The 19,376-nt window shown below is 37.2% G+C and overlaps 3 protein-coding genes across 4 annotated transcripts; all 3 read left to right on the top strand.

The window, feature by feature from the left end:
- The first annotated feature begins 28 nt into the window (after window positions 1-28).
- LOC136260256 (molybdopterin synthase catalytic subunit-like) lies at window positions 29-945 on the top strand. The gene is made up of 6 exons (XM_066053932.1): window positions 29-50; window positions 98-217; window positions 269-383; window positions 428-578; window positions 629-752; window positions 800-945. Exons 3-6 carry the CDS (start codon window positions 278-280, stop codon window positions 872-874), a joined length of 456 nt encoding a protein of 151 aa, XP_065910004.1. The 5' UTR covers window positions 29-50; window positions 98-217; window positions 269-277; the 3' UTR covers window positions 875-945.
- A 1,296-nt stretch (window positions 946-2,241) lies between these two features.
- On the top strand, window positions 2,242-4,925 carry LOC136260251 (DNA-directed RNA polymerase III subunit RPC3-like). 2 transcript variants are annotated; one of them, XM_066053926.1, is made up of 18 exons: window positions 2,243-2,435; window positions 2,652-2,795; window positions 2,844-2,967; window positions 3,019-3,150; window positions 3,196-3,268; window positions 3,317-3,341; window positions 3,424-3,489; window positions 3,546-3,581; window positions 3,635-3,715; window positions 3,772-3,867; window positions 3,917-3,968; window positions 4,017-4,077; window positions 4,125-4,191; window positions 4,238-4,321; window positions 4,374-4,469; window positions 4,515-4,564; window positions 4,621-4,776; window positions 4,825-4,925. In XM_066053926.1, the coding sequence occupies exons 1-18, from the start codon at window positions 2,295-2,297 to the stop codon at window positions 4,898-4,900; spliced, it is 1,560 nt and encodes a 519-aa protein (XP_065909998.1). In that variant the 5' UTR covers window positions 2,243-2,294; the 3' UTR covers window positions 4,901-4,925. The 2 variants fall into 2 exon arrangements, with proteins under 2 accessions (XP_065909997.1, XP_065909998.1); XM_066053925.1 differs by having other exon boundaries at window positions 2,242-2,435; window positions 4,621-4,925.
- LOC136260253 (dual specificity mitogen-activated protein kinase kinase 1-like) lies at window positions 4,906-19,344 on the top strand. Its single transcript, XM_066053928.1, has 10 exons — window positions 4,906-5,120; window positions 7,763-7,979; window positions 17,766-17,912; window positions 17,962-18,039; window positions 18,091-18,142; window positions 18,195-18,319; window positions 18,385-18,627; window positions 18,710-18,771; window positions 18,916-18,961; window positions 19,144-19,344. The coding sequence occupies exons 1-10, from the start codon at window positions 5,008-5,010 to the stop codon at window positions 19,228-19,230; spliced, it is 1,170 nt and encodes a 389-aa protein (XP_065910000.1). The 5' UTR covers window positions 4,906-5,007; the 3' UTR covers window positions 19,231-19,344.
- Window positions 19,345-19,376: the final 32 nt, after the last annotated feature.

Genomic DNA, 19,376 nt, shown 5'->3' with positions numbered 1-19,376 from the left:
CCACTTTTGGGGAGAGAAGTACTAGACATCATTTGCAAGACCTTTCCAAAGTTCGTACTGATTAATAGGGTAAAGCACGTTATCTAGTTGCTTGCAGACTGCAGATATTAAGAGACACCGTTATACTATCCATAAATCAGGCCTACATTGACTTAGATAGTACAATCACTCTTAATAGTGGGGATGAGATAGCAATTATTCCACCAATAAGTGGAGGGTATGTTGGAGTCCCATTTGTATATATTAAACTTATACACTATCTGCACAGCTAAGCATTATGACAACAAATGACATTGTAAGATTGACTACTGATGTTTTATCAGTTGAAGAAGCAACCAGCTTAGTGTCTGATACCAGTATAGGAGCCACATCAATATTTATTGGTCCGTTCAGTTGTACTGTGTAGTAATAACCCATACCTTCCCAGGAACAACCAGGGATAATTTTGAGGGTAAGAAAGTATTACAACTAGAATACGAGGCTTATGAACCTCAGACATTATCTGAAATGAAGAAGATATGTGCTGCAATTAGGGACAAGTGGGTGATACATGGGATAGCAATGTTACATCGCACTGGGTCAGTCTAGTTGATTCCATGTGTGTGGGTGTGCACATTTGTATGTGTAGAAATGTACCAGTGGGAGAGGCCAGTGTCATCATCGCTATATCATCCAAGCATAGAAAGGAGTCACTCGAAGCTGTTGAATTTGCAATAAACACACTCAAGGCAACAGTGCCCATTTGGAAGAAGGTACGAATTATCTCTTTCTGTAATGTATGTCAATATTCTTATTTCAGGAAGTTTATGAAGATGGAAAAACAGAATGGAAGCAAAACAAAGAATGTTTCTGGATGGCAAATACACAATCTTAATAATTATTTATTTAATGTGATAGAAACTTTCGTCCTTTCAGAAGCCTTCTTTCTAAGACTCTTCTTCCTGACTCAGTTCTAGCCCTCTTTAAGTATCCATGCTTCTTCTTCCTCTTGTAATTGTTTGGCTGGTACTCCATCCCTCCACATTTGCACCTCCATTGCAGTGGTACTGGGGATCTGTAGAAAATTAGAATTCATTTTAAAATATGTAATTCCTTGATCCTGACACTTTCCACTTATATGACTCAAAATTGATTATGCCAAATCATGCGCGTTTGTTGCAGCAGTGTGTCTTGCCACACAACAATTCAGTAAAATGCAAGTATTAGCTTTAAAGTTTCACCCGGATACAAATTCCATACTGAAGATGATAAGCAATCAAATTTGCCTGGCTCAGATCCTTTATGTACATGCTGATACTGCTAAGACATTGATCAATCACAGTTTCACCACATTTAGGTTAGGTCAAGGGGTTAGGCTAGTATACCAGTGGTGAATCCCTCCAAATTTTTTGAGATACTCTAATAGAGCAGTCAGTAAAACACTCTAATAGAATAGTCAGCACATGTAACACTTAGAATTAAGAATCCTGAGTATGATATCCCACGTGCCCATTTAATCTGCTAGGAATTTTGTTGACAAAATGCACATGGTCCTTTGTGTGCCATTCATTGCATATAACAATTGCACATAACTGAACTACTGATGGCTGTCACTAGATAAAAAGAAAAGTTGCAGAAAGGAGAAAAATCCATGACTGAACCTGGGTAGCCTTGATCTTGCAGCCATCCAATTTATGCTCAAACACTTACCAGACCATAGGACCAGGTGTCCTACAGACCTTCAGCACTTGTGCTGTTAAATAAATTGTGCTAGTCCTGAAACATATCAAACACCTTTAGCTTCTGTGTGTGTGTGTGTGTGGGGGGGGGGGGGGGGGGGGGGGCTATGCCTCCCTACTTCATATGCCTACTACCCTGGTACACCTCCCTAGCCAAATTCTAGATCACCCTGTATTTATGGTCAACCATAGATCCAAGAGTACATAATAAAAATAGGGAGATCCTATATACGTCAACTATGATCCACAATGCATGAACAGCTGAGGACTACTCGGTGTAGAGGCTAAACTGAATGCCCCTTGCACTTTCATTCTTGGGCAGGTGATTAACAGTATACACAAACAAGAGCAAGGGCTAGGATGGCTGAAAAGGCATAACTATATATCACGTGAGAGGAACTACAGTACGTACATATCTAACCTCCAGCGACTCGGACTAGCCCATATCCCATTGTATCGTAGTCCGTTTAATCTGATAATGCTCCAAATTTGGCTGAACATCTCTCCTCTCTTTCACGAGATAGCAATTTATTTAATTGTGGGATTGAGTTATAGTGCGCGAGTCTATCGTGCGACATGGAGAGGACCAGATTGTGTGGGCTGATCTTGAGAGAGCACTTTGGCGATGCAGTAGAGCAAGTAGGAATATATTTAATGAAAAATGGTGCCCGACCGCTTCACTCTATCATCCGAGATTGTAAATACGACCGTGCAACAGTAAGTAGTTATCCGGTGCATATACGGACACAGGATAAATTTATAACATCATTATGGGGCTCCTATATGTCCCCTGATTTGGCCATGTGGAAAATTTCACATTGGCAATAGACAGTGTGTTTGTGTAAAAAATAGTGCGATGTAACTGCACATAAGTGATAACACCTGGCTTTGTATTGATATAGAAATAACAGGCTGATCTCTGTGTTCTCTCAGGTGCAGAAGTGTTTATGTTCACTGCTACAACACCAGTTAATCTGGGCTGCCCCCAACAAGATGGCCAATGTCTCCTTGTATGATGTAGACATGAACAGGATCCTGTGGTTCACTAGATATGCAAAATTCATACACAAAGCTAAGGTACATCAGTTAGTTATAGAATATGTAGTGTCAATGTATTTCTAACAGGTAACATTTGGTGATGTTGGAGAGCTGATAGTAGAGAATTTGCTATTGCAAGGTCAGAATCTGATGAGTGGTTGTGTACAAATAGTCTCAGAGAAGCTTGATACCGGCCCTGGAGATGGAACAGGTAAGTGATGCATTCTTATAATAGAGGATAATACAACATGCACTATGTTAGAAATTGGTGAAGCAGTTAAACAGAAATTCATTGATCTAATTGATGCTAAAGTGCTACACAGAGTTAGCTGTCCCAGCTCCTCAGAGAGTGATGCTATTACTGTGAGCCATCATCAGCTACCACCAACTGAAGGTGACATAGTACATTATAGACTGATTGTGACTAGACTGATTGCAGGTATACAGTACAAAAGAAAGAGATCTACTGATGGACTTGAAGTAGACGGCCCTAGTAGAAAGAAAAGTAAACGGTTGGGATAATTTCACATTGGTTCATTCTAAAATATGTGTCTATATAGGGAAGATGGTGCTGAATCACTGCAGGTGTGTGTGTGTGTGTGTGTTACACCAGTATGTGTAGTATGCGTAGGGAACTTGTGTACTTATATAATTTCCTTTATTATAGCCCCCAGATGCTGGCATATTTTGGTGCATCAATTTCAGTTGGTTTCATCACTACTTGAGAGTAGAGGCAAGTTTCGATCACTTCAAACATTTAACAGTGTTAAAGATCACTCCCACCCGCAGGCCATAGTGAAGGTAGTAGCCACTAAGATAGACACTGTCAGTTGTACACCCAATAAATTTCATGATGTCAAGTTCTCTTCTTGTTGTAGTCTGCTGGACATGTCATGAGAGCTGTTCTAACTGCAGCCACTGTTGTTACAGATGATGGTGTACACTACAATACTAAAGATGTGCGTTGGATAACATATTGTCACGATAGTAATTAGAGTGTATTTTTTGGTGATAGGTTAGTAACATGGACATTAGCAGGACACTGTCATCAGAAATCAACTTGTCTGCTGAAGTGTTGGACCAGTACCTGTCCTTGTTGACAGACCATAAGGTTAACCAACGAGATGTTGTATCCAATAACCCATAAACTGTCCTCACAGATTAATGTACTGGGTAAATGTGGTGACAGTGGTGGCGGTACTTACTCTATTAGTAAGTTCACCACAACATTATAATGTTGTAATGGTTCTCTTCTTTAAGACTACAAACATTTGGATACCATGTTGTGCCAGTCAACCATCGAGTCTATAGTCCGAGAAAAGTTAGCCTATAGTATAATGCTACAAGTGTGATTGTCATACCCATCAGATTTGGTTCCAAGAGTTATCGGATATTTAGATTGTTACTAATGAAGAAATCTCTTGAGCAGAAGCAGGTGTTTGTTAGCCACTTCAATTTCCTGTGTCATTGATGGTTCGTAGGTAGCTGAAATGGCCATGATACCAACAAAAGAGGTGAAGGCCATTTTGTATTCACTAGTGGCTGAGAAATATTTAACATTACAAGTAAGCACGGTAGTGTTGAGTTTCAGTGTAACCTTATACATTGTTATATTAGGAGATACCTCGTTCAGGGGAGACTTCAAAGACTGTTTATTTATTTTCAGTCAATTTGCAACGATTGGCTAGAAGCTTGCTAGACCAGTGCTACAAGGTGGGCATGGCTAATTGATTGTGCACCTTGCATGTATCTCTGCAGGCGTTAGGAAATATGATGACAAGAAGAATACAACACAATGAAGAAAACAAGTATGGCTGGGAACCTTTGCTGCTTCGTCACTACATGTCATATGCATCTTTTGTAGAAAGTTACTGGAAAAGTATAGTGACTATGAGACCAAGAGGACACAGTTACTCCACAATGACCATCCACCGTCACAAGAAGAACTTGATGAAATTGAAGATACAATCACAGCCTTAGAGAAAGCAGAGGCAGAAAAGTGTCGAGATGTTATTGCTAAGTTGTTCTGGTGTATTTCGTCTATGATTTTTAAATGGGTTAATTGCAGGTTGGAGTATGCAGAATTGCAATTGGACGAAACGATCATGTTTATTTCTAATTACATAATTTCTTTGTTTTCATAATGCCCACTGTCAGTCCAAAATTAAATTTTTGACGGATAAGCGATAGGCTTTAGAACAGAGAGGGATTATACTGTTTTGCTGGTTGACGTTTTAAAAACTGCCTGACGATGAGTGAGGGTGGAAAGATTAAGAAGAAACCGATTAATATCAATTTAGAAGCAGTATCTCCCGTAGGTATCGACACTCCAGATGCACCAAATACAGGGACCACGTTAAAAGAGTAAGTTTATAAATAGGACGGCTAGTCTGGTACCAGTGTATTGTAGCAATCGGGGAAATCTTGGTGTGCATTTTATAGAGTTGCAGGATTAATTACTTTTATGACAGTATAATATGGTGAGCATGCTTAATTACCTGCGAGATCAATGTTCATTCAAGGACTACTTATGCACCTATCAATACCATGTACAGGCATAGTGGGGATTTGAATTTTTTAAAAGTCAAATTCTCCACCCGTGCCATGGCTAGTGTTCAAATCCCCACGTAGCATGGCTATGATACACTTTAGGAAGCAGGTTAATTCTTATGTAGCTTGCAAATGCCAAAATTTTTGAATGGTCAGTGGTATTCGATAAGGCAATATGGTGCTCCTTTCTTAGCACTAGTTCAGCTTTGTGACATACACATCAAACAAAAGCTGATTGGTTCAGTGGTACACTGCTGGTGGAGTAGTAGATGTCTAGTTTGGCTCAGAGTTAAAATACTTATCAAAAACCCTGGGTCAAATGTTCTCTACTAGTAATTTCAGATTAAATTGGGCCAAAATCCTCAAATCCTGGGAAGGGGGTAGTGAGGCTTAATGTTGATAGGTACATTAATAGTGGTAGCACGTGGTGAAGCTCAGAGAATCATACAGTACGATAGTAACTGTATAGTAGGGACCACAAAGGAGTAGGCGTGGCCCACGAAATAATATCACCCAAAAAACAGCCTCAATTTCCCCTGACGATGATGAGGCAGTATTGGTTAGGTAAAACTAAACCCATACAAGCTTTCAGATCGACTCTAAACTCTTTCAACAAGTTGCTACGGAATTTTAAAAATAGTTTATTTAACGGAATTTTCAACTGACTGACTGACTGATGCCTTCAGACAAGCGTAACTCGATAATGGCTAAGGCTACAGGCTTGATTTTTCACTGTTCGACGTCGCTTCGGCCCGACAGGTGCCTTTTGGCATATCGCAGTACGTACAATGCATTCTTCATGGACTTACCAGTGTCCTTCTTTGTGTCCCATTCATCTTTGCTGACAGTAAAAAGTGTCAATTTGGCGATAGCACGTGATGGCTTCCCTTCGTAATGGAAATTGTTCGTATTTGTCATAGTAGCTATTTTGATAGCAGAGGTGCTTTTGAAACAGTTCTTGATTCGTACTGCTGTGTAACGGGTTGAACATAGCCGACAACAAAGCATAATGGATACTTCACTTTTCAGACGATAATTGGGGCACGTGGTGCCATTTCAGATGCGGTATATGTGGGTTCACCAGTCATAATAATTATTTACAAAAAAAGTTAACAAACAAGTACACAGAAGAATTTGGAATTTTCAGCTAGAGTAGGGACCATAGCAGATCGATAAAAAGTACTGAAACAAATTGGAGTAGTGCACGATATTAAATCACAGTAAAACAATAAGAAGTATTATATCCCTACTGTGCATTTCCATTATGGTATCATGAGCACAGTAGGGATATAACACTTCTTATTGTTTTACTGTGATTTAATATCGTGCACTACCCCAGCTTGTTTCAATACTTTTATCGATCTGCTATGGTCCCTACTCTAGTTGAAAATTCCTGTGTACTTGTACATATAGAACAACAATTATGTACAAAGATTTTGAAAAAGGATGCCCTTCTCTTCAATAATAAATTCCTGTTGTCGTTTGAAAATAAATGTCCACACACACATTCACTCTTGAGTATTAGTGATTGTATTAGCTGTTTACTGCATCAGTAGCCAGTAAACAGCTAATCTAGAATGGCCATTTTTGGGAGTTAGCAGCTACTGTATTTGACCAGTTAATAGCCGTGGCTACTATAATTTTAACCAAGGAAAACCCTGTGGCTACTATGCGAAGGCAGCTACTATGGGCTTGTGTGGCAGCAGCCTGCAGTGTTTATATGGATTCACGAGTGATTGACCTTGTTTTAATCATCTTTCAATAGTATCATTCATTTTAAATTCTCTCTAAAACATTGTTTTCTGGCTTAAAACAACTCCTTTGTCAGGTTTCTGCTTCAAACATGTCTTATCAACACTTGTACCGGTATATTCAGATACAAGCCGTGGCTGTTATCCGAGGGCGGCTATTATGACAATTATCCTAGGCTGTGGTATGGTTACTATCCGGGGGTGGCTATTAACCAGTCAAATATGGTATTCTAGTGTAGATACAATCGAGCAGGTGGCTGATTAATATTTGTTTCACCTGCCAGTCCAATACACAAGGGTGGGCTCAGTAAATCAGTTTTGGAATATATTATTTGTGACGCAAATTTCCTGAAATCCACCCAAACTTCAAAATGAACACTCTTTGAAATTTAAAACCTTCAAAATTTACCACTGCTGCAAAATCTGCTTTGGAAATATCATATGCAGAGAGGTAGATTTCACTGCAGATTAATTAACCATCATTGTGCTAGAAATAGCTGGTTCACCTTTTGTTATTTGTGATAGAATGGCTCCTTCCTAAACTTTTCACATGTGATACCAGAAAAATAGAGGTTTTACCAACAATTTAACTGCATTGGTCATGCCCCTTGATCCTGTTTGCATACATGACCCATGTGGTTATAATGTCATAAGGAAGTGAACTAATAAATATTCTTCTAAAAGTAATAATTTTAACTCTTGTAGTGTGGAGAACCATCTTGCTAAGTTAATGGCTGATGTGAGCATCAACGATGAACAACGTGGCAACATGAAGCAATTCCTGGAATTGAAAAGTCAAGTGATAAAATCTGGTGACCTTCGAAATGATGACTTTGAACGTCTAGAAGAGCTTGGTTATGGCAGTGGTGGTGCTGTACTGAAAGTAAAGCATAAACCAACTGGAGTGATCATGGCTCGCAAGGTAACTGCACACTGTTAATTGTGTAATTTGTGTTATGGTATTAAGTTATCAGTTGGTTGGTATCTCATGTGTTGTTGTCATGGAAACTGTTCCATAGGTAGCCTACTCTTTCTGACATAGTTAAAGACTGTTACTATGTTTACTGTTTAGTAAGATTTAATGTTTACTGTCATTTGTTGCTATAGCTACATTAAAACTTGCATGGTAGGGGTAATTTATTATGAGAGTTCCATTTATCATAATAATTGACATCTTGACACATTGGAAAAACTGTGAGAATATTCTTGGAATTATAGTTGTAGACAGCAGAAAGAGTAATCATAACTTTGCAGTGGAGCAAGCTATTCACTTCAAACAAAATTCATATTGTTTCTTAGAACAACACCTTGAATTTGAAAGCATAGTTTAGTAGTAGTGTTCCAGGTCTTGTGGACACATATGGTATAGTGGCACAACCAAAGAAATCATGCACTTTTTCATAAAGCCATGAAACTTTCCACATAAATGGTACTCCTCAATACATGTATTTTTAGATATAGTGCCATCGCTGATTCGACCTTTGGTGACCTTTACAGCCATTTTTGTACAGAAAATTGATCATTTTTGTATTTAACTCCCTGAGGCAATAATTAACTTGTTAAAACATGGTACCAAAATAAGATCTTGCTGATAGAAGCAACTTGGTTTTTATTTGAAGTCAATAGGTGAATTCATTCTTAAGTTAAGAGTATTTTTATTAGTTGAAAAATTTGATAAATTTATACATAATCATTTGCCCACAGGTAATTCACACCTCGAGGACAGGTAAATTTATCAAATTTTGCAGCTAGTAAAAATGATCACAACTTTGTAATGAAATCACCAATTGACTTTAAATAAAAACCAAGTTGCTTCTATCAGCAAGATTTTTGTTTAGTACCATGTTTTAACAAGTTAATTATTGCCTCAGGAAGTTAAAGACAAAAAGGATCAATTTTCTGTACAAAAATGACCGTAAAAGTCACCAAAGGTCAACTCAGCGATGGTTCTATATCTAAAAATGCATGTCATGAGGAGTACTATTATGTGGAAAGTTTCATGGCTTTATGAAAAAGTGCACAATATTGCCAATTTTGGGGGCTATGCCGCTATACTAATATGCTGACAGTTTTGATTAACAGCTGCTAATGTACAAGATAACAGCAGAAGGTAACTTAATGTACTGTAATAAAATCGATTTTTACAGTATACAGAAAATATATTATGAACTGAAGCATTCATCAAGGTAGCCTATATCCACCCATGCTTTCAAGCAAAAAGTAACCTTATTACATCCTCAGGTTGAAGAAGGCACTCTATAAAAGTTAAAGCTTATGTTATACAAGAAGTATAGCACTCAAAGCTCAGAGTCTCAAAATGAAATTTAGCTGTATTTTGCATGTCGATGCTTTTAACAATAAAAATAGCCTCAATATGCTGTTATGTATGTATTTCACGGACTGGACTCATTGAGAACTGGAAACAGCTTTTTAACAATAATACAATGGGAGGGAACCATCATTAGTGATGAAAGATGTACAAAATAGAACAGAAAGTGTACAAAACAAGACAAAAGCAAAATAAAGCATATGAGTCCTCGGGTAGCATGCGATCACAAAGTGACCCTTGTAGAGAACCATACTGTGGGAGCAGGCATTGTCTACCTCTTGTAATGTTGGAAACACCATTATTGATTTTTAACTGCTGGTACTGCTCTTCATTATAAGGTCGTACGTACACCAATTTATTAGAATATTTACAAAATGTGTACTCTCGTGTGTACTTGTGCGTACTAGTAGTGATAGAGGCTATTGTTGTAGCAAAGATTTATTCCTTTGTTGCTCCAGTATTTAGCACTAAAGTTTAGCCTTTGGCTAGTGATGAGCCAGTAGTTGGATAGCTACATACAGTGGAACCTCTCTTAACAAATTACCCGTAGGACACAGTAGAATAATAAGGACAAAATATCAGGTCCCAACAGGTCTGGTCTATACATTTTTTACCTATGAAGGGAAACTTCTATATTACAGCAAAAAGTGCCTGTGGCCAAAAATTCTGGGTCCCAAAATGTCCGTAATAGAAAGGTTCCACTGTAGTCTAATGCCTCCTGCCTATTCAATATCAAATAGTAAGTTTATACCAATCTGTAGGTGTATACTGTACTATATTTACTATAATTATGGCTTGACCGTATAGAAAAGTCATGCCACCCTACAAAACTATATAGCTTGACTACTGTTATACATATTCTAATGCACATACAACCTTTGTTACTTGTAAGTAAGAGCAGTACCAGCAGTTTAAGCTTGATAATGGCGTCTTCAGTGTTACAAGAGATAGATAATGCCTGGATTATTGTTGTTAAGAAGCTGTTTCCAGCTCAGTCCATGAGTCCTGTCCGCAAAATACATTAGGCCAATGTCTCATGTTTTATTGTGATACGAATGGTATATTGGTATACTGTCTTACCCTACTCTATGGTTAATAATTAGTTATCTGACAGCCCTCAGGCCTGACTGTGCCACATGAGTCTGTTACTGTGTGAAGGTTAGGGACTGGTGTACAGGCTAGTAGAGACTGTGTGTAGTGTGTGTGTGTGCATGCGTACGTGCATGCGTGCGTGCACTTTGTGAGGTTATACCCTGACTGGTGACCCTTTGCGGATGCCATTTGCAGTCATCATCCATTTTTTAAACCACCAACCTATCATTACCTGTCTACCAGAATAACAATCACTTGCTACTGATGTGATATTTATTGATATCGTGATAATATATATATATATATCGACACAAAATTTGCTATTGTGATTTAATATTAAAAATTTCATATCATGATAGTTGTACTCGTTGGATCACAAAGCATGATTTTAATTAATGCAAAAATAGCTGATTAAATAAATTTTAACTGTTGTACAGCTAAGTGCACATGTGAAGTCAAGAAGTATTAATTGTGGTTACATCATGTAGAACTGTTTATACACACTAATTGTGTATAATGAGTAGACTCTAAAACTTATTTTCAAAAAATAAACAATTTTATCATAATACAGCACAATCTCATGATATTTATCGTATCGTAATATCTTTTTCAACTGATAGGTGATATAGTTGGTTTTGCTTGGTGATTCACACCGGGGGTTACTATTCAGTGGACTGGTACTGGACTGGAACACTGGACTGGAACACTGGACTGGACTACTGGACTGACATATTTTTGGTTTTTGCACATTCTATGGTTGGATTTACGGAGTCTTGCTAGTAAGCACCCTTATGGCACCTGCAGCCCACTTCTAAATGCTGAAGACGAACAACGGAATATGCGAAAACTGTCTCTTATCTTAATAATTTCGCTACTGTTCATTATGCCACTATACAATACTTATTTCTTACCCTGGTGTGTAGTAATGCTGTAGGTAGTGCAGGGAATTGATTGTGACAGCAATAGTTAATCAGCAATGAACTAGCCAGTAGATGGTATCCTTCGAGTTATATCCTTAGAGCAAGCTTGAGGAGCAAGCAAGCTAGTCTCGCTGCCAGACTTCTGTCTCAGTGCAGGAACCAAAAATATGTCAGTCCAGTAGTCCAGTCCAGTGTTCCAGTCCAGTAGTCCAGTCCACTGAATAGTAACCCCCATTCACACCCCTACAAACATTTTTACTACAAAGGCTATATTTTGTGATCAGTGGCCTTCTACGATAATTAAACTTGTGTTACTTTTATTGTTAGTGTATTAGCCAAGGGTACTGGATCTGAATCCAACTTGATGCTTTTTTTCTACGTAAGTTTCTAATCCTCGTTTTTGGCATTTCTATAAAAGTTTCTAAGCCCTGTTTTTGGAAAAATCCAATTTCTAAACAATTAATTTGAAGGTACTTCTGTTAAAAGGACTACAGTTATGCTAACTGAGTGGTGTTTTGTAGGGCTAAAATGAGAGTAGATTTTAGTGTTCGAATACCCACCAAAAGCAGCATTTTGTAGAAACAGTAATGATACACACAAAATTGTAATATTCCTGCCAATTGTTGTGCATTAAATTTGAAATCCTTCTTGACGATAAATGCATCACATGAGCTGATAAATGATGCGTTATGTGATCTTAACGAGCATTCAAGTATCAATTTTACTATTCAAATACAAAATATTCCTTAACAGATACTTACTGTGTTGTCCTTATTTTTTGTATAAAAAGTTGTGTTCAAATCTTTTGGGACTACGTAAAATACTTTGATTTCTATGACATGTAAGTAATAATGTGTATCATTGACAATACATCCTACATCAGTGGAGCAATGTCCAAAGGTTTTTCAGAACTGCGCATTAGTGCTTCCTTGCAAATTATTTTACTGCATGTACAAATGAGTATAACAGTTGACTGGAGTGTTTCCAGTAACTTCATGTATCACTACAAGGTTTCTTCCATTCACATATATGGCATCACTGAACACCTATCCCATAGTCATGTAACTTTCTCAGCAACAAGTTTTATCATGTGTGGTCACGCCTGATTAACAGGACCACCTAAGAGACAATTGGCCTTAATCTCCATCTCACTTTGTAGTAGCATTAGCATAAAGTTTTGATAGTAAATTATAAATCTTTAACAACTTATATACCACTTTAGCATGGGTGTTCAAAGGTGCCACTCAGGGTTTAACTCACATATTGCCCGGGAAATATCATGGGAATGCAGTTTGCTCATGGCTTTGATGCCCAACCAGTTCAATACTGACTTGTTATACTGAGCGACACGGAGCGTTTAGTTGTTGGCTTGGGCTTACAGTTTAGTCAGTGTAGTTGCTAAGTTTTGACTAGTTGACAGTTACTAAACCTTCAAATGATGAGCAATATAATTGTTTGAGTAATGCGTGGATGCATATTTCTACCCACCACATGTTAGCCATTGAGCAGACCACGGAACAGCACTAAAAAGACAACTAGATTTAAATAGGTGAATAACTTATATAAATTATGTAATATAATAACTTACTGTCCCAATAGCGAAACCATGATATTTAATAATCCAAGTAATAGTTAACTCAACCACTACAGAGGCAGATGTCTTGTAGACCTGGTAATGTGTACTCTTAATGCTTCTCTTAACCCTTAAACCAGCATAATCCAGACAACTGAATCTAATACGCATGTCTTCAACAAAGCTCTGTAACTTTTGCAGCACAGTTCCTATTGCTACGTAATTTATGCTATTCTACTTGTGATGTAATAAGGATTAAAATGGTACCTAGGGTTTTACCCAATGCTAAATAAAGTCTCAGACAAAAACTTGCTGTGTAAGCAGCCTTCCAGCAAAGAAACACGCAAACCCTTTACATACATTTATAAACTGATCCATAACCTAATAGTGGTTGCTTCTATCAACTGGAAACAAACAGTGCTCGTTTCTCCATTAAATTATCTATCAGGCCATATATGACTCACATGATTAAACCCACAATCGAAGCTAAACATGTGGCTAGAAGATAAATTTTCCATCAACGCTTTATAACAAGTAAGTCTTTGTAGTTACAGTGTTCATTTAAACTAGCCCAGTAAACAGGCTTTTGACCAATGTTTAGTTTTAGGCTGTAGAAGTCAATTTACCTCCATTTAAAGTTGCCATGTATACTTGTAATGGATAAGTACGCATTTCCCAAAAGTTCTACGCAGGTTTAAGGGTTAATTCTTAAAAGGACAAAAATAAAATTCTAAAGATTTTTGGCCTGGTTAGTGGTTTTAATAACATGGGCTAATAGCCATTAGAACGCTGTTCATACATCATTATGCTTTACACACAATGCCAGAAAAATTGTGATAGTGGATCCAGTTTTATAGTTAGTATTTTGTACTACATTAATCTATTAACTTCTGTCAGGTGTGGAAATGTAGTGTTAAAATTAAAGCACACAATTATACCTGCCATCCTCCATTATAAACAAATGTTTTACTTCATTTGTTCTGCAATATGATAAATTATTTTTTGGCAAGCAATATATATATGCACTGGTTTCTTGAAAGAACAGTAACAAAGGCATGGCAACCAAATGGTTGCTTAGCAATGGTTACTAGGCGATCATTGATACGGTAAACGCTTTAGGGTAATGATAGATTTTAACATTTACCTATTGAGACAGTTTGGAGTTAGGACATTTTGATCAGTCCAAGATCTCCAAGATAAATAATTGTAAAAATGCATAGCAAGCAATCAGAATTTTTATTCGTGACTTAGTTTTTAGTGACTTAGTTATACCAAGAGTTAATAATTGAGAGGAAAGTGTCCAACACAATACAGAGCCTCTACAAATGATTCAAAGGGATTCCTCTGTATATTTCTGTGATTTGTAGTATATTCTATATGTGAAGATTGCTTTAATCATCACATTTCTTTGTTCTTCCCATGTGCAATCATCACATTTCCTTTTTCTGGCAGTGTGCACTTGTTAACACATCTGAGAGAATCCCTTTGAATCACGCTGAATCATTTTTTAGAGGCTCTGTATTGTGTTAGACACTCTCCTCTCCACTATTATTAATTCTTGGTTATACGCATGTACCTGTTTTGACCACTCAAATGGCATTTGCAAGCTACATAAGAATTAACCTGTTCCTAAGAACATAATAACTGTCATGATGTTGTCACTCACATGCATCAACATTGTGCATGCACAACTTTATATGAATTATTTAATAAAGGCGAAATTGTATTCGACACAATTAAGGTCGTAGGCAGTTACACTTTAGTACAAACAGTAAAATAATGTATCCTTAGATTCAACAGGTAAGCTTTAAACTACATAGTAAGATTTATGAACTGTATTGGGATTGTTTTCCAGATCATGTTCTTCCACAGTGGTATGTGCCACCATTTTGAATATACTAATACACATTTGCATGTGATGTCACAACATCACGATTATTTATATTACTTATCAACATCATGATGTTCGAAGACAATCATGATTAATCCCACAATCAATATAATCTCCCGACCCTGTAGTGGTTGTATTTGGTTTATTAGATATCATAGTTTTGTCAGGTGTGGAAATGTAGTGTTAAAATTAAAACCCACAATCATACCTGCCATCCTCCATTATAAAAGCCAGTGCATAGATGATTCACTTCACGAACGCTGTAAAGTTTCGTACTACGATACATTATTTTTTGGCAAGATTCCTGAAGCAAAACATGCACAGGTTTCTTGAAAGTATATTTTAAACTATAAAGTGATAAATTAGACATTTACCTATTGAGACAGTTAAACCCACAATTGAAATAGGCAATGCTATAATCTAGTTGATTGGTCAGCATAATTGTAGTTTTATTTGTATGTGCTTACGTGCATGTATGAACCTTTTACAATGTCCATATAGGCTGAAATTTTCTAGGCACAAAATTTTCTGGAATTTTGTGAATAATGACATGAAAATTATTGATATGTTTGTAGCTGCAGCAAAATATTTTGGATCATAAAAATGCGAAAATTGCTTTGTAGACATTTTTGCTTTTTCAAAAATTTCATCCTAAAAATTTAGCAGATTCTGAGACAGTTTTTATGGTATATTAAATATTCTTTCCTCGATGATTATTCTGGCAGTATTACTTAGTAATGGACAATACCAGGAAATTTAGAATGATTCAAAATAATTGTATGAGCTGGTATTGATGCTTGTATGATGCTACAAGCATTTGTAAACTTCTTTTCATTGACTGGACCCGAGCTCGCAGCCATCCAATGTATGATTGAACACTTACAGGAGTCTGCCGGGCAGTCGGGATGTTTTGTCTTTGTCTATTAACTGTAAAATGCAGGATTTTGCCTAAGCTGGTTGATTTTGATTATTGTTTGTTGACTCCTAGTTTTTCCTTATTGACTATAATGTGTATACTTCTATTGTACACCTTTTCAAACATACACCTTTTCAAACATACTTAATGGAGCTTCTTTAAACAGGCTGTAGGACTACAGACCTTCAGCACTTGTGCTGTAAAGCCTTAGTAAATAAAATGAAGTACTATTGTGCAAAGCCCTCAGGGAAATTAAATGAACATATGGATGTACTATCCATAGTGCCAGACGTGGATCGGCTTTGCCTCGCAGTTTGTCCCGTTTTCTATAGCAGGGCGACAATTATCACCTTGATTAGCACACAAACCAGGTATAAAAGTGCAATTTGTAGCTAGTGAACAACTTACAGTAGCTTTGGCTCCACTTTGCACAAAACAAGCTGCAGCAAGTAGCATACTAACTTAGTCTTTGTGTGACTACTTAGTCTGGTCAGACATTACCCTTATATAGCATACTCTATTTTTACCATATAGGGTTACCGACCACGTGATCCATGAAGGTTCATTAATTTAAAGAGCTAAGAAGCTTCTAGTCTGAATCCGAGGGGCCCACAAGAATCCTGGCCTGAGATTGCTGGTAAAATTGGACAAGTTAATGATAATTAACATCTTATGGAAATATTGAAATCTTAAAGATCTTGAAATATTGTCCCTGGCTTTGTCGAGTGTGTCGATCCCTTATCTGAATCACTGGAGCATCACTAGATATAGTGCACTACGGTTGAAAAGAATTTATTGCTATCACTTTTGTGCATCGAGAGATCATCAAGAATTGAGGAAGGCCGAGACAAACAGTAAATATCACCACAACTTTTGAATAAAGAGCTTGTGGAATAATCCACACATTTCATTTGTTAAACTCACCAAGAGAAGCCTAATGGCACCTTGTTTTAACCTACAGTACGCAGCAGTTAAAGTGGTAACAACGAATTCGCAATACAACTGCAGTAACCCTTGGGGCACCCTGAGGGTTAATAAAAATCACACGATGTGTATCATATTGAAAGTTTTGAAACGTATTGATAATTTTTTTAGCTAAAATATTGATATTTTGCACAACACTAGTTATGGTGTAGTCATACACTGTCACTCCCAGATTTTCACTCATTTGAATGCAAGACCTTGTGTTAGTAGCCCTTCTGAGACTGACCTGTAACAAACTATTACAAATATATTTGACATGCCAGCACATTCCAGACAGTTTAAAACAATAAAACAGACCCAACCTATATAAGGAACTTGACGACTTTGGACTGGTGCCATTAGCCCTAAAACAGATAATGAAAACTAATGCTGAAGTACTCCATACTGTTTGAACTATCACAAAACAGTGTTCCATGCAGCAGACAAGTGTTCATGTCTCAAATGCTTCTAGGCCTATTCTCTTATCTGAGTTTTGACTACATACTGGAACACAACTTAATCCAAATCCCAATGGGCTCAGCTCAGTCCACTGTACTATCCTCCACTCTTTCAGTCTATGTTGGGATGCTGTGGTTTATAATCACATGTCTCACTTCTATTAATCACTTTACATTAGTGTTAGCTACTGCTAGAGAAACTATACACATTTGGCTGTTGCCTAGCTGGAAAGAATAACATTGGCAAAGTTGATACAGAGCACAGTCTTTTGTTATAACTTTTGCTTTTAGAATTATTACATATATGAATAGTGTGAGGTCCTATTAAATCAGTATGCAAAATATTCTTTGGTATACCTTCATACTCACAGTTGTAAGGCTTACATGAAATACATGCTGGAACTATTACTTAGTGGAACTCTATATCATTAACTATTGGTTCCATCCTGTGTAGTCCAGTAACTTCACAATCTCATTAACAGGGATAGTTACACACTTCAGAAGTTGTCATATAAGGTTTACTTTCTATATTAAATACTGTTACGGTATATGATGTCATTTTCTAGTTGATCACTCTTGATATCAAGCCGTCAGTTAGGACACAGATCATGAGGGAGTTAATCATCTTGCACAAGTGTAGCTCTCCTTATATCGTCGGCTTCTTTGGCAGTTTTAACCACGACAAAGAGATCTCCATATGCATGGAGAACATGGTAACCACATTACAACAGTGACAGTTGAGCTATCAATGCTGTGTTGTAGGATGGGGGCTCTCTGGATCTAATAATGAAAAGAGGTGGCAGAATACCAGTGAATGTCATCAGAAACATTTCAGTAGCAGTAAGTTTTATATACACATTTAATTTTAATCCTTAATTGTTCGTTTTACAGGTGTTAACAGGGTTACATTATCTCAGAGAGCATCACAGTATTATTCATAGAGGTACTTTGTCAGTAATAAGAAATAACTAATGGATTGGGTCTTTATACTGTAGATGTGAAGCCATCTAATATTCTAGTGAACACTTTGGGGGAAATTAAGCTGTGTGATTTTGGTGTGAGTGGTGAACTCATTGATTCCATGGCAAATTCATTTGTGGGAACAAGGTCTTACATGGCAGTAAGTAATTTATTATTAAAGGTGTTCTATAACAATAAAATATGTTTCTTTGTGTTTGTTTGTAGCCTGAAAGACTCTCAGGGACCAAGTATTCAGTACTGTCTGACATATGGAGTTTTGGTGTATCTCTTGTTGAGATGGCACTGGGTCGTTTTCCCATTCCCAAGTTGAGCGATGCTGAGATTGAGGAAGAAATGAAATTGCCTGCGGCTGGGTCAGTGCCTCCCCGACCAAAGAAAAACTCTGCGGCAACTGAGGCAGATAAAAATGTTCCCATATTTGCAATGTTGGTACACGTCGTGGAGGATGTAAGAATTATTTTGATATGTACTCATTGTTTTGATAGTGTTCCTTTATTGTGGTCAATAATTTGTGTGTGTTTTTACCCAGGCACCTCCTCGATTACCTGACAATTATTTTCCTCCAGATCTGCGAAAGCTTGTTGAAAAATGGTAAGGCGTTTGAAAGTTGTTTACCAGTGTAGAATGTATCCTTTTGTGTATTGTAAAACTTTTCTTCCCACACTTGAGAATTAGTAAATTGCAGTTCATTGTTTGTTGTTTGACAGACTGTTTGACAGACTTCTCTCCCCACAGTTTACAAAAGGAACCCACAGATAGAGAGAATTTGACTAAACTACTGGTTAGTGCTGAGAATATATGAGTGTTCTTAGCAGTACTTTGTGTAGCATTATTCCCAGAGAGTCTGAAAGAGTAAAGTGTATAATTACTTTCTTAGCATGCAGCCTTTTTATTTTTGGTTGCCTTAGTTACAAATTCTTGTGATTTTTCCAGCTAATTCACAAGCCATCTCTTTTCTTCTAGGAGCACGAGTTTGTTACAAAGCAAGAATTAAATCAAGCAGCATTTGCAGACTGGGTGAACCGGACGCTGGAGGCTCGAAATACTTGATGTGTTCCACTATTAGCAAGAAGGACAATGCTAAAGGAAGAATCAAATTATTCTGTAATATTCTATCACTTCATTACACTGCACTTTTAAATTAATATTGTTTTGTACTATAAATTCGCAGTTTCATTAAAGCAAGAGTTATATAG

Source organism: Dysidea avara, chromosome 7, assembly GCF_963678975.1.
Source record: "Dysidea avara chromosome 7, odDysAvar1.4, whole genome shotgun sequence".
Classification (NCBI taxonomy): Eukaryota; Metazoa; Porifera; class Demospongiae; order Dictyoceratida; family Dysideidae; genus Dysidea; species Dysidea avara.
Note: the sequence above shows the minus strand (reverse complement) of the source record. Positions and strands in the feature narration are given on the sequence as shown.